Here is a 16,307-nt window from a genome sequence, read left to right as displayed (position 1 = left end):
GAGGAAAGTACTCTACTCGCAATTTCCCTCCCCATTTCAAACTGGATTGAAGAGGCTCGCATGGAATGGTTTTCACACCCCGGGCTCTCCCAACTTATTTCTCAATTGCAGGAAGATCCTAATTCCAGCAAGGGCTACTCGTGGCAGAATGATATTCTTCGCTACAAGGACAGAGTCGTAATATCACCAACATCCACCCTGAAAAGTCGCATTTTGGCAGAATTGCACTCATCTCCCATTGTAGGACATTCGGGATTTTAGAAGACGTATGCTCGCACCAGAAGATCATTTTTTTGGACCGGCATGAAACAGGACATCCTTACTTTCGTAGCAGAATGTGACGTCTGTGAACGCCACAAAGGGGAAACCGTCAACAAACCAGGCACATTACAACCATTTCCCATTCCGGCATCAATTTGGACGGAGGTTTCCATGGATTTCATTACAGGTCTTCCAAAGTCTGGGAACAAGTCAGTCATCATGGTGGTTGTGGACCGACTGTCAAATTATGCTCATTTCTGTGCCCTACCAAAACCATTTACACCAAATTTGGTTGCTCAAACTTTCATGGATCAGATCTTCAAATTGCATGGCATGACCACTTCTATTGTGTCCGACCACGACCCGATCTTCACTAGTAATTTTTGGCAGGAAATCTTTAGAATACAAGGCACTCAACTCAAACTCAGTACTTCATATCATTCGCAAACAGATGGTCAAACCGAAGCCATCAACAAATGTCTAGAAACCTACCTTAGGTGTTTCACTTCAGAAAAGCAACACCTTTGGGTACAGTGGTTACCTCTGGCTGAATGGTGGTATAACACCAACTATCATGCTACCACCAAAATGACTCCCTATGAAGCAGTCTATGGTCAACTTTCGCCTTCCCCTACTTCTTATCTCACGGGGTACTCCAAAGTACAAGCCGTGGATCAACTCCTCCAACACCGCACAACCATGCTCGCCCATCTTCGCGAGAATCTGCATCAAGCTCAGAACCGCATGAAGCAACAGGCCGACCAACATCGCTCAGAGTGCCAATTTCAAGAAGGGGATCAAGTCTTTTTGAGGCTGCAACCATATAAGCAAACATCACTCAAAGACAAGGGTTGTCAAAACCTCTCTCCAAAATTCTACGGACCATAACAAGTACTTCAGCGCCTTGGAGAAGTGGCTTACAAGTTGGCTTTGCCACCTACAGCAAAAATCCACCCAGTTTTCCATGTATCGTGCCTCAAGAAAGTGATTGGGAACAATTGCCAAGTTCAAACCAATCTACCTGAATTGGACGAAGAAGGGTCAATCTAGCTTCAAACCGAACAGATTCTAGACACAAGGGACAAGCACCTGCGCGACCGCATGATTAAGGAAGTCCTCGTCAAATGGAAAGACACCTCTCCGGAAGATGCAACTTGGGAACCAACCACTATTCTTCAGAAGTTTCCGCAGCTTCAGCCTTGAGGAAAAGGTTAGTTTTAAGGGGGAGGGCATGTTAGGGTCCCACCCTAACCCCCTTATTTATGTCATGGGATCACATCATAGTCTAGAGTCAATAAAGCCCATATTAATATTTGTAAGTGGTTAACTCGCAATTAATGACGGGACCACAGTTAGTTGCAAATGGGCAGTAGTATTAGATAGATGGTATTAATAAAACCCACTGTATTGGCCCGTGGTATTGCATGTAGGAGTCATATATAAAGGATAGAGACTCCCTGCGAGGGGTATCGTGTCTTATTTTGTAATCGAGCTCTGCTCTATTGGAGGTTGCCCCCTCGAAGAGGCATGTGAACATTGCTCTTTGAATAATAAAATCATTGCTATTCTGTGTTCTGGGTATCTTTTCTTCGCATATTCTGTGTTCTGGGTATCTTTTCTTCGCATATTCTGTGTTTGAGTATTACTTTGCATTTTAAGAGCATAACATTGTGGGCTAGATCCTTGAAAATTCGTTGCCAATCGAGCCTTAATGGACCGAAAGTGGGGGGAATGGATGAATTCAAATTCAAAAGGCACTATAAATTACAAGGGGTTGTCCATCAAACAACACTTGGAAATTTGAGGAGTAAGTTGTTGCACGCATATATATTCATGAACCGAGACTTGTTCGATCTTCTGAAGGTGAATTCGTTGCTTGAGAAATTACTTGATATGTTGAGAGAATTGTGGAATCGCACTATGGTAGAACTCGAGGAAGCCATGGATATCGGAACAATGACCGCTGAGGAAGCTACGCAGGCAATTACAAAAGTAGAAGCCCCAAAGAGCGCTGAGATAGTCGCTGAAATACCTAAATCACTGTGCATGCTAAGACCCAAGAAAGACAAGCAGGCCATGGTATCGGTGCACGTATCACCTAGAAATCCAATAAGGACTAAGCTCACCATGGAAGAAAAGGGGAAGGCTATCAATTTGGAGGTCGATGAGGAAGAAGAGTTCGAAGAAATCCTGGTTAAGGAGGAGGATGTAGAGATGGAGGTCGAAACCCAAGGTGCAGACCCTCTCACCAAACTCCCTGCATATGTTCCTCTACGGAAGGGTAAAGTAAAGGTGCCCAAGGATATAGACAAGAGCAAGAGCTCTTTGCAGACTCCGTTGCTCCCTGACAACATTAATTTTGAAGGAGCACACTTGGGATGGTTGACCATGCTGAAATTTGAAGATTGAGACCTCGCAAACCACGAGAATTTCCCTTATCTTGTGACCGTGCGGCTAATGCGCAAGAAGATAGATGTGTCGGCTAGAATGACAGAGTTGGAGCCTCGCAAATGGCTCAGAGCTGTTCTGAACGAAGGGTTGCTAAACCTGCTCTGCGTGTCGCATTACCAATGCGCCACAGTGACCATTTTTGTCACCAGGCTGTTGTTCTGCTTGGTTCATGACTGGTGATTATGGCTGGAGGAGGCCATCCCCATCATAGACCATCTGATTCACAGGATTACTTGGCTCCCTTGCACAGTGGAGGACCCAGCAAACGTATTAAAAGGAAAGAGTGACGATTTGGCCATTGCAGAGACCATGAAAAATAAATTTAAACTGGGGAAGAAGAAGCGAGGGTATGCCATTTCTAGCATCAACAACCCTGTTGTCAAGGTTGCGACATAGATATTTGCAGGGAAGTTGATGCGGAAGTGTTGTGTGGATGAGGTATCAGCACTGGTGGTTGCATTAGCAACATAATGTGAATAAGGGGTTTAGCTTAACTGGGCAAACTATCTATGCGATGAGTTCCTCGAGAACTGCCGTGAGGCACAAGAGCAGGGAAAAACCTTTAAATATGCATGGCTTCTATTATCAATAGTATTGGTGGCTTGGGAAATGCCCAAAGATAGCCAGTTCCTGACAATTGCGCAGGACCTTCCAGAGGAAGCGAAGTACGCTTCAGTGTGGGCAACCAAGGATGCACAAAGGATAAGGGAAAGCAAAATATTATGTGTTCTCATGGAGATGAATACCATAATTAGGATTAATCACGAGCTACCGTTATTTCCCATGGTCTACAATGGTCTGCAGAGCTTCGCGGAGTTCAAAGCAGACTTCCACCATGTCTTCATCAGGGCATGGAAGGACCCTACGAAGATGTGGCGTGAGTTACCCTATTTGGCAACCGACGATGTCATAATCACTGTCCTTGAGTCTTGGTCACCCGAGTGGTGTGCCCCAGCTAGCTCTGCGGTGGAAGCAGAGAAGTTCGTCGGGCAGCAAAAGATGGAAGAGGCGAAACTGCAGATGGCGCAGCTGAAGGAAAAGTGTAGGAAGGAAGAAGCAGCGGCTAAGGCCTAGGTGGAGCACGACACTGCAAAGTTGGTAGAGGAGCAGCAGAAGAAGAGCACGAAGGACATAAGTCGCCTTCATTCGAGCTAGAGACCGATACAGAATAAGGTGGCGTAGACCTGTAGACAACTACCACCTATCTAAAACGTCTCCTCTGAAGAGAAAAGGTAGGGCCACAAAAGAAGATGAAGGCCTCAAATACTTTGTTCAACTTGATAACCCTCACTGAGGGGGATGTACATGATATTGGCGAGATGGTGAGGGATGTCACCGCGGAGGTCCTCCAACAGTTTGAGGATCAACACCATATGGTGTTGGGGCTCTCCAGATGCAGATACAGGAGTTGCAGGTGCACACTCCACAGGCTAGCACTGTGTCAACTAGCCTCACAGTAGGCACGTCCGTGGCCAAGGATATGTTGTGCGTCCAGATGACCAACACAATAGTGCTACCAGATCGAGCACTCATTACAAAAAATGAGGCTGACAGGCCTATGGTTAGCAGGTTGAAAGTATCAGGTAAAACATGGTTGCGCTCCCTTAGAAGATGCTCTATACTTTACAGGATGGAGTCAATTCAGAGCTTCGGGCCAGGGAGAGTCGCACAATACAAGTAATGGGTGAGCATCACATCAACATTGAGCAATTGAGCCTACAGCACGATGAGGTAGTGGCACTAAACAAAGAGATAGTGCAAGTGGTGAAAGAAGCCTTCTAGATGGTCCCAGAGTTCACAATATTACCAAAGGAATTCGTGGAGGCACACGTACATAAGTTAGCAGCAGGGGTGTGCGACACAAGAGAGGAAATGGTCAGGGTTCAGCTGGAGGTGAACCTTCAGATAGCAGAACTATAGTTGAAGGCGCAGCCTTCAACTCCACTAGAAGTTAAGGAACAACGCACCACCACGCTCCTAACAGCAATGGCAACGGTTAACAGTGCAGTGACAGACTACACAAAGCTGTTCGAGCAGTTGTTTGAGGTCCTCGCCACCCTGCAGGAGGACCCAAACATAGAGCACCTAGAGACTAAGGCAGGCGAGCTACAATAGAGATACGACGAAGTAAAAGGGACTGCGCAAACGGTTTCCATTACACAGAGGCTCGTGAGGATGCGGCATGCTAAAGTGTTCAAGGAGCAGGTGGATGCTGCTCAGCATAAGGAAGTAGTTTTGAAGACGTGCCTATAACCGTGGATCGGTGAGGCTTATACCATTACAACCACATTTGAAGCAAAGCTCACGTATCTGCAAGCAACACATGAGACGATTCAGGGCAGCAGTTCAGCCACAACGGTCACTGAACAACGTGTAGAGGATGTACAGTAGGCACTTGCTCAGTGCGTTGCCAAACTTGCAGTAATCCAGTTAGAGCTGGGATCTCTTCACGCAAAGACATCCGCATCGATAGAGTGACTCGAGGGTGAGTCACGATGTTTGTGTTGGGGGCTTATTGGGCACGGGATCCCACAAGGGATGTTTTGGGGCTTACAGCCCAGATTTTGGTCAAAAATTGTAATTCCAATGTAAACACTCTGCATTTCATGGTCACAAAGCGCGTAGTTTGTTAAAGAGTCATATGGTTGTCCACCCTTAATTTTGTTATTTTAATATCGGCTGTAGAGATCTACCCATGGTCTGTAGACCATGGGATTGTATAAATAGAGCGAGGCTCTAAGTAGTTTGACAACATAATGAAAATGAAGAACATATGATGTTTGCGAGATAGATCTCAAGTGTAAAGTCTAGTTTTGGGTCGTAGAGTAGGAGAAGGCTTTGCCGCTGAGTGTGCAGAGGCCTAGTAGTGTGCAACTAAGTGCGCAAACACCTGCAGCTGAGTGCACGGGGCATGTCGAGTCTGTAATAGTTGGAAGTATTAATAAAGAGAAGTTTGCTATCATTTTCGTGTATTTATTTCCTATTTTATGCATCTGTTATCTTGGGTATGAAATTTACTTCTAATACTTATATGATGTGTGAATGTGTATAATTGTATTGATTAAGTGAATGTAAGATAGAATATCTGTTTACGTGAAGTTAACTAATATATGTTAAGAAGATAAGTAAGATACACGGTGTAGTTTGGGGAAACAGTGCAGTTCACTGCCATAACAGTGCGAAAGCGTCTCAGCCCTTGGTTAGGGTTGCGCGAAAGAAGATTGTAACATATCGCGAAGGTACTGAAGGTTGGAATAGTGCGTGAAGTGACTTGTGGTAAGGCAAGCATAGTTGGACTAAAATGACATCACATACATCTCAAGGGTGCGGAAACTTGGTTCCAGCATTCCCCCCATATTGCCTCAGGTGAGACTTTAGTCCATCCTCCGCAGGCTGATGTCGAAAGGGCCAGTAGTGTATGGATTTGTTTGGCTAAATAAATCTAAACCTGGGTCAGGCCCCCATAAGCCAATAGTGGGTGTGGGCACTACCATAAAGGTTGAGCTCAAAAATATCAAAGAAAAAACATAGAAAAAAAGTGAATCGAATCGGCCATCTCTTTTGACAGTTGTTGTTGTGGAAGAATAGAGAAAATTCATGTCATTGAAACCTTACAATGTCGATATCTTCCTAAATATGAAAAAGTGAAGAAAAATCAAACAATGAGACTTAGAAGATGAAGGGAAGAAGACTTGATAAATCTCATACAACGAGAGGCTTAAATAAGGGTGTCACCACAATAACCATAAGGAAGAAAAAAAATTACTTAGCGATTTTTATAGTCACTGCGTAAGAAAGGAAGGAACCACAATAGCCTTCTCTTATTCTATGCAACTCTAGTACGAGGATTAAGTCAGAACAAGACCTATAGAGTAAATTTGCTAATGAACATAAGAACATGTCAAGGTAATTAGGAAATCACCTCACCCTGGAAGCTTAAATATCGAAACCCTAGGATTATAAATCAAGATGGAGCACATAAAAAAATACACACAAGAATTTATGAGTACGTGTGTGCAATAATTGTGACAAAACCAGTAAGGAGAATTGTAAATTGAAACGAATAGGTTAGGAAAAGAAAAAAAACTGAAAGATTGTATCTAAGCAACCATATTAGTAATATGCAAGTGATTTACCTCTACTATGGCAACAAAGAAGAAAACCTCTGCTCACAATCCTGTCTACCAATAGTATCTACATAGGTAAACAAAAATATAGGGCCTCAAAAGGGTTGAGAGATATTGCAGAATTGCAGTGTGGCATCCTTGCCCTATAAACCAATTTGAAAAATGAAATGTGTTTGACAATCAAATTTCAATGTTTTAATTAAACCTAATCACTCCCCAACATTAGATATAGGGTTACAATCTGAGGTGTTTGTGGTAAAAATATCCTCGAATGATGCAATCATTACGTGGAATGGATGTCATGACATCCAACCATAATGGGAAATATTGTATATCAAATTTTGAACTTTAAAATATTTAATTATTTTGGATTTTGATTTTTCTTTTTTATTTGTTCTCAATGTCCTTTTGTAAAGTAATTTTTTGAAATTATAATTTTAGATTATATGAAATCTTGTGACACCAAACATAGTCTATCACAATTGCGACAAAAAACTTCGATCATCATGATTGTGATGACTTAATCATATGTCACAATTATGACTTAGTCGAAATTATGATAAACATAAGCACCAAAACAAAAAAAAAATGACATATTTCTTAGCCTTTGTGACAATATGGGTCATACCATCAGACTATATCATCACTATTTAGTCTTACATGTATTAATACCAATCCATTTACCCTAAATTAAAATATAACCATAATTCTTTGTCAAAAATTACAATACTATAGTCCAAACCACTGTACACCATAAAAATGCTAAAAGCAAAAACCATATAATAAAAACAACCCATTCTTTCCTTCAAAATGCAAGAGGTCTTCCACTCAATTACTCGGTTGACACATTGAATAAAACCCATGTAATAAAAACCACCCATTCTTTACTTGAAAATGAAAGAGGTCTTCCACTCAACTAGTCAGTTGACACAATGTACGACGCATGTAGATAACCATGAAAAACATTTGACGCATACACATTGTACACCCACTTCTTACTTTAGTTCTATAAAAAAATGTCATAAAGTCGTAGGACTACAATATTGTAAGACCTCTTCAACATAAGAGAGTAGATATTTTTATTATCTAAATTATATAATAGAAAAAAGTTCATAAAGGCATTTCCTCTTCACTAGTCCAAGCTAACAAAATATCACAAATTAAATTAAGATGAATCCAAAGCACCTTCAAATATCCAATATTTTATATTTCAAGAAAAATACCATGCTATAAGCAGAAAATCCTTTATATTTCATCGAAAAATACAAAATTAGAAGTAACCATTACTTTATCTATCTATGTAGAAAAAGTAAAGTACATAAAAGAAAGATGGAAGTAAAAAATAAAAGAAGCAAAAACGTTTTCCTTCGTAGTGGATAATTTAGTGTTAGAATGTTTCTTTGGAACCTGGGTCACCGAAAAATAATCCCTATGCATAATGACTAACAATAAATGAGAACAAGAAATTAAACTAAAAATTTCAATTTGGCGGATGAGAATAATTGTCATGGGGATTAAAAAGCTTAATAAATAATGAATTTTTTCATCTCACACCCTTCTCACTAAAGGAAAACTAATTATTTTTCTTGTCCTATTAAGATGACAATTTTTTTCAAAAAGACCAGTGTAGATCATTTCAAGTGTCAAACATCCAGAACAAGATATTTTAATCCACTGAATTTATAGGAAATACAAGATTTTATTTATATTTAAACCATAAATTTTGATAAATATTTTGACAAAATTATTGAATATTGAACTAATAAATTATCCAAAGAAATTTTATACTACAAAATTTTTGGTACAACTATTTTCTAATATAGATCTAGCATAATTATGTCACAAAATTATTAGTGAACATGCATGTTAAATATAAATAAAGATGTAACACAAATTTAGATAATAACTTGAATTGACATAAAGCGAAACGAAAGTGAGATAAAGATGAGTAATTAATTAAACCTCATCACTCCTCACTATTAGATATAGGGTTACAATATGTGTTGTTGGTGGTAAAAATCTCCTCAAACGATGTGACAATCACGTGCAATGGATGTCGTGACATCCAACCACAATGCCAAGTATTGTATATCAAAATTTCAACTTTAAAAGATCTATTTATTTTGAATTTTAAGTTTTTTATTTTTTTTTGTTTAATGTGATTTAGTAAAGTAATTTTTTGAAATTATAATTTTAGATTAGATGAAATCTTGCGACAAACAAATTCTATCATCACAATTGTGATGACTTAATCATACTTTGCAATTATGACTCATAGTCAAAATTTTGATGAACATGAGCACCAAAACAAAAAAATGACATATTTCTTGGCATTTGTGACAATATAGGCCATACCGTTAGACTATGTCACTATTTAGTCTTATATGTAATAATGCTAATTCATTTACCCTAGATTACAATATAACCATAATTATTTTTGATAAAAATTACAATACTATGATCCAAATCACCCTACATCATAAAAATGCTAATAACAAAAATCATGGAATAAAAACCACCCATTCTTTCCTTCAAAATGCAAAAGGTCTTCCACTCAACTACTTATTTGACACAATGTACGAGGCATGTAGATAACCATGAAAAACATTTGACGCATACACATTGTACACCCACTTCTTACTTTAGTTCTATAAAAAAAAAGTCATAAAGTCATAAGACTACAATATTGTAAGACCTCTTGAATATAAGAGAGTGGATATTTTTATTATCTAAATTAAATAATAGAAAAAAGTTCATAAAGGCATTTCCTCTTCAATAGTTCAATCTAAAAAAATATTACAAATTAAATGAAGAGGAATCCAAAGCACCTTAAAATATCCAATATTTTATATTTCAAGAAAAATACCATGCTATAAGTAGTAAATCCTTTACATCTCATCGAAAAATACGAAATTAGAAGTAACCATTACTTTACCTATCTATGTAGAACAAGTATAGAAAATAAAAGAAGCATAAACGTTTTCCTTCGTAATGGATAATTTCGTGTTAGAAAGTTTCTTTGGAAACCAGGTCACCAAAAAATAATCCCTATGCATAATAGCTAACAGTAAATGAGAACAAGATATTAAACTAAAAAGTTCAATTTTGCGGATGAGAATAATTGTCACGGGGATTAAAAAGCTTAATAAATAATGATTTTTTTCATCTCACACCCTTTCGACTAAAGGAAAACTAATTATTTTTCTTGTCCTATTAAGATGACATCTTTTTCAAAAATACCAGTGTAGATCATTTCAAGTGTCAAACATCTAGAACCATATATTTTAATACAATGAATTTATAGGAAATACAATATTTTATTTATATTTAAACCATAAATTTTGATAAATATTTTGAGAAAATTATCGAATATTGAACTAATAAATTTTCTAGAAAAATTTTATACTACAAAATTTTTGGTACAACTATTTTCTAATATAGATCTAGCATAATTATGTCACAAAATTATTAGTGAACATGCATGTTAAATAGAAATAAAGATGTAACACAAATTTAGATAATAAATTGAATTGCCATAAAGCCAAACGAAAGTGAGATAAACATGAGTACATGAAAACAATCAATACTTTGTGTTTTTTTTTTTTTATGTTAACACTATTGTTTTATATGTGATAGACCAATAGTGTCAAATTTATAGTGCTAAAGATTGTCTTGATTGAGAATGCAACATTGACATTTTGGGTGCTTTCCATATGACGATGTAAGTTCAAGAAACCTATAAGAATATAGTGAAAATAAAAGCTTTTTTATGCATCACACTTCGTTTGCGTGTTTCGTTGATAAAAACCATGAACTTTTCTCACACATATACGAATGATATTTTATGTGAAATGGAATGGAGATTAAACATCGCATTTCTAAAGGGCATCCTCGTAATATAGAGGTTAGGAGCATCCCAAGCATTAGCTTTCCATTATTAAAATATAGTAAAATCCATGTCGTCTTACTTGAACTATGCCTTTATTTATTGAAATAGATTCTTGCTACAATGCCAAGATGGATAATAGTTCTTTAATTCTTGTCTAAAAAAACTAATGGTTTTTAAGTGCATGGAATGTTCCCTCAAATGCATATGTTTTTATGCAAAGAGAAACCTCTATATATATATATATATGTGTTGTGTTTTTATTAAAGTATATTTAATATTATTCAATAGTATTTTTTATATTAGAAAGATTTGTGATTCTTCTCGTATTAAACACAAAATTAACTTATACCCTCTCCCACACTTATAAAATTAGTGTAAATTTATTTTCATTAAATATATATCATAAATAATTAGAAAATTCCTTTTTTTTAAATTTCTCCTCAACTAAATCTTCTATAAAAGAAATAAATTTAGATTATTTTTATAACATTTTTTAAAATATAATTATTTATTAAAAACAATATCTGTTTTAAAAATATATGGCCTACCTAACTAAACAAGAATGACTCAAACATGAAATTTCATATTTGGGAAAACAACAAATATATGATAAAATAATCACTTGAATACTAAACGTTTTAATTATTATTAACCAAAACCGGTACATAATACATGAATAACAATCGTTTCACTTCATATCTCATTATCCTCATCCTCAGCAAAGAGCAAAAAAAATACGAAGACGATGTTATTATTATTATTATTATTCTTTCTATTACATTATTATTATTAGAAGGATGGAAGGCACGCAAAATAAACCACATGAATTGAATTCGTTGGAGACGAGGATTAAATCCCATTCCAAGCAACTAGCATCCCATCTGGGTGCAACGTCTCGCTCAGCCTATGAGCTATTGATGACACTGCACTTCCGACGAATTTCTCCCTCATTGCCTGTCAATTCGATGATCATTCCCATATTGACCATGGCAGCGGCAAACCTTTCTTGCCACGTGCGCAAGTGACGCCGCCCAGCGCTTGCGTCGACTACGCTTGCCGTGTTTCGATCTATGAGCAGCGATGCATCGGAGGTAAACAAACCATGTTTCTTTAGAAGGCCGTTGTAGTAGAGATTGTCGATAGTTTCAGGCGTATAAGTATCCATGAACACGGTTGTGATGTTGTTGCTGGGGCCTCCCTGAGGACACTTCTTCTTCAGTAGGTCAGCAAGCATAGGATCAAGAGATGGGTCAGTCGGAATAGTGGTGCTGAAGTTGTAGAGCCTGCTCACGAATGAAGTGCAATGAGAGACACCAATTGAGTGTGCTCCTGCATCAATACACCCACTCATCGATGAACATTACAAGTTACAGCGATGAACATTCAAATTGATATGATATACAGTTACTGTTTTACTCCATTGTAACTTATCTTATTGCAATGGAGGGCCTTACTTCACAAGCATACATATACCAACATCAATACGTTAAGAAAAATTAGTATGCACCTGAGAGTATAACCATCTCCTCCTGCGATAGACCCTTGGCTGCAAAGTTCTGTGTCAGCTGGGTTACATTAAAGGTAGGGGCAGGTATATTTGCCACGACTTCTGAAGCCAGTGAAATAAGTCCATCCCTTCGTCCAGCAGGAACATCCCAGCTCAGAGTATGTTTATGTGGCGATGCCTGCAATCAATTATAAAAGAATTCATTTTTGTTCAACATTGTTTTCTAATTCTTGAGGTAAATTAGAATACACATTGTCGCTTGCTTCAGTATCATATAAAGGGTAAATAGACTTATATTCGAACGATGTCTGTACAATGGTAACTACAGAGACATTTGTATTCTTTGATAACGTTATTTGAAACATTTGAGGACAGAAAATTGAAATACTTTTGATACTTTAAATTAATAAAACTTTAAATCCTTTTGTAGACTCCTGTAGTAAAACTGTAACTTTTTATAATTTGTGATATGCTTACCAGCTTTGTGCTATCTCTGGCAGCAAATGGTAGGATATCTGCACAAGAAACAGTGTTTGGGCAGATGGCCTCTAATCTCGATTTCGCTGTGTCAATCACGTCATATCCGTGAAGGCTCGGATTGTTAACAGGGCTATCTTTCTCCGCAGTGTTTTTGGCAGTGGAGTCTATGAGAACAGACCCATCGCATCCCTGAAAGCAGTCATGATTTCAACATTCAAACACACTATAACTTATAATTTCGTTAGAATTGGACTCACGAGTTACAGATTATGACTAGATGGTGATAATGGATAACGATTAGCAGAGGCACATATATCTAGATAGATAGGAATAGAGATGGAGAGGAAAATATGTTGATATGCTTTGTCCTATTGAGTGGGAAACGTCTAGAACTAGCCCAAAGCATGAAAACTTGCATTTCCCGAGTGTTGATATGTTTATCAAACTTTAATGATGGAATATTGAAGCCTACCCTGACAAAACAATCATGGAAATGCATTCTTATGAGTCCAGGAGCTACTTCTCGACTCTTCAGGAATGCATGTCTCACAACCTCGAACACAGTGGATTCCGCTTTTGGACAACTGTGATCGTAGTAACCCACTTCAAGAGCCCCATTAACACCCGCTGCCAAACCAGCACAAAGTAACAGAGCAAGAAGGGCCGAGTACTGATCGGTCTTCGCCATTGCCGTTTCAATACGCATAAAAACTGCACTATCTTGATTTGTATATGAAGAAACTATTAGATAGTCAGTACATAATAATTATAGAGCCTATAGGAAATTCCAGATGAAAAAGAAGTTTCTAGTTAGCGTAGAGAAGAAACATGCTAATGCTTTGTCGCTAACTTACAGAAATCCTTGCCACTGGGGATGGGTAAAGAAGCTTTGATTATAAGCAGTACCACCTTCAATAAACGCTCTGTATTTATAGGATAATGTCCAAACAGAAGACTTCGTGAAAATACATCAACCTTCCTCAGAAGTAGAAACGTGGACACGTCGTTATCAAGATGCAGTGTAAGCGTCCCGAATCGAATTCCTCAAAAGTCAGACTTGAATTGAATAGGTAGAACAGGTTTCCTATTTCTACACGTAATTTTGACCTTACAGCTATTCGACTAGTTATAATGGAGAGCGTCTGTAGATTGAGTGGCATAGTTCTGACATGTGTGCTAAATCTGCTCTCTCGAACTTTTTATATTGTTGACTATCTACAGAGTTTACCTCCTGAATTCCTTATATTGTTGACTATCTACAGAGTTTACCTCCTGAATTCCTTATATTGTTGACTATCTACAGAGTTTACCTCCTGAATTCCTTATATTGTTGACTATCTACAGAGATTACCTCCTGAATTCCTCAATTTACTATGTACAGAGACTACCTCTTCGAATCTTCGAGAACAAAAGCAAGTGTTTTTTTTCTCTATTAATATAATTTTATCAATCAAGATGAATCCAGAGCTAAGAGCAGGAAGGTATTTTTCTCTATTAATATAATGTTATCAAATAAAATGGGTTTTCAAGTAAGGTGCTTTTCTCGATTAATATAATGTTATTAAACACAATGGGTCTTACATCACATAACGAGGAAACTTTATGCACACGTTTTGATGTCATCAACATGCAGAAGAACCGCTACCGGCTACGTAGACTGAGTCCTGATCACTTTTTAAATGCCGGCCACTCTGACATCGCTCATGCATTTTTAAATACTGCCACTCTGACACCGCTCATGCAGGTGTGTTTTGCGTCTTTGTCCACTTATAAACCGCCTAGAGCAACCATTGGCTGTGAACACGAATTAGGTAATCAACTGGTTAGACACAAATAATAAACTCTGCTTACTTTTCAAATGCCGCCCATGGTGTCATTCCTGAACAAAGCTCTCTCAAACGTATGTGTAAGGTTGGTCAAATCGGGGAGTATTATATGATAATTACTTTAAACTTAGCCTAGCAAATCTCACCCACCACAAATAAAATATTTTCGAATCTCTTCGGCAATGAACAAATGAAATAAGTTTGCATCATTATAACAACTTTGCTGATAAGCACTAATACCGCGAGCCAGAGATGAAATCTTCCCAGCAGTGAGCAAAATGAAATACGTTAACATCATTATAACCGCGTGTGCAATGGGAAGCCTAGTATTGTCGTTACTTTGGGTATAGCAATGAGTTAATCATTAACCTTGTGTTAGATGTGGTTTTTATTTAATTATTAATGAATCAATCATCAATTCATTAACTTCTAACTTCGTATTAAATTTAGTTTTCATTTAATTCTATCTTTATATATCATTTTTGAGAGTTTATATTTTTTATTTAAAAAAAATAATTTTATTATTTTGAAGTGTAACGAATTTCAATGTAAACTTTCTTTTTTAAAGGTCAAAAAGAAGAGAAAGAAATATATGATGAATTTTTTTTAGCAAGTATGGAAGAAGGTTGAAGTATGAATAAGATTAGTAATGATAGATATTTTTTTAAATATTAGTATAAAATTTCACAAATGAGATTACTTCTCTTAATAGTATATGGTATATGATGCATGTGGTATATGGTTTGAGAGAAATTTAAGTTTATAAATTCCTATGATTAAAAAAATTCTAGCCTTATTATTTTACATTTTGACACACACACACGTATATTTTGAAATCCACTAACAATGTGTTTGAACTGTAAGTTTACATTGTATATTCTATAAAACTTGCAAGAGATTGAATTACTTATGTATTAAAAAATACAGTTTAAATAACAAAAAATTACACATGGTATATACATGCACATCTTAATTAGGGATCTACCAAAATAATGAATATAAAATCCATCTTAATCACAAAAATAGAAAACATCTAATGGGATTGAGGAAAACCTTTTTTCAATTTTTGAACTCTAAAATAAGTTTCTACCAAAGAGATTTCATCTCTCTAAATGGTTGCTAAATCTTTTATTATGATGGATATATCATGGTAATACAAACTTAATGTTACGAATAATGTTTCTTTTAGAGAGTGGTTTTAGGATTATTCGATTTTGGTGAGAGATTTTCTGCACAATATTCTCCTAATTCAAAATCTGTTGGATCTCATATGCACTATATTATTGTGATGTATATTGGTTTTAAAGATGAATATACAAATAAATTTTATGTTGTGCAATTAGATTTCTTACTTGGTATCAAAGCCTTTTTGGGCCATACTCCCTCATGAGAGAAGCGGTTATAGAGGGTCCAAGATACTGTAAGAGGTAGAGTAGAGTGATTGGTTGTGTGGATTTTGTTTTTTCCATCAATTATATGGTAGGAAAAGAGAGAAATTTGTATAAATAGGTAGCCCACTATATCCTAGTGTTGAATAGTCCTCAGTGTGAATGAGAGAACCCATGTATAGATCTTTCTACTCCTCACAAGATTGATCCACCGAAGTGTATGTGTGCATGTTTGCGAGTTTGATATTAATCAATTAATTGACAATATATGGTGTATGAGGGAAGCTTCTAGAAGATGAGAGAGTGAATGTTCAAGGAATCCCTATGGAGGCCATTGTTCCATTCGTCAATAATGATCATGTATTCTGTTTGCTTTAC

At 37.0% G+C, this 16,307-nt stretch overlaps 1 protein-coding gene across 1 annotated transcript; it reads right to left on the bottom strand.

The window, feature by feature from the left end:
• Window positions 1-11,599: 11,599 nt before the first annotated feature.
• Window positions 11,600-13,580, bottom strand: LOC149171779 (peroxidase 5-like). The gene is made up of 4 exons (XM_089427599.1): window positions 13,188-13,580; window positions 12,713-12,904; window positions 12,236-12,413; window positions 11,600-12,057 (listed from the first exon to the last, which is right to left on the bottom strand). The coding sequence occupies exons 1-4, from the start codon at window positions 13,419-13,421 to the stop codon at window positions 11,633-11,635; spliced, it is 1,029 nt and encodes a 342-aa protein (XP_089283725.1). The 5' UTR covers window positions 13,422-13,580; the 3' UTR covers window positions 11,600-11,632.
• Between the last annotated feature and the right edge of the window lie 2,727 nt (window positions 13,581-16,307).

Source organism: Pinus tabuliformis, chromosome 4_2 (genome assembly GCF_031772625.1).
Source record: "Pinus tabuliformis cultivar Carrire ecotype Pingquan chromosome 4_2, CPIR1, whole genome shotgun sequence".
Taxonomy (NCBI): domain Eukaryota; kingdom Viridiplantae; phylum Streptophyta; class Pinopsida; order Pinales; family Pinaceae; genus Pinus; species Pinus tabuliformis.
Note: the sequence above shows the minus strand (reverse complement) of the source record. Positions and strands in the feature narration are given on the sequence as shown.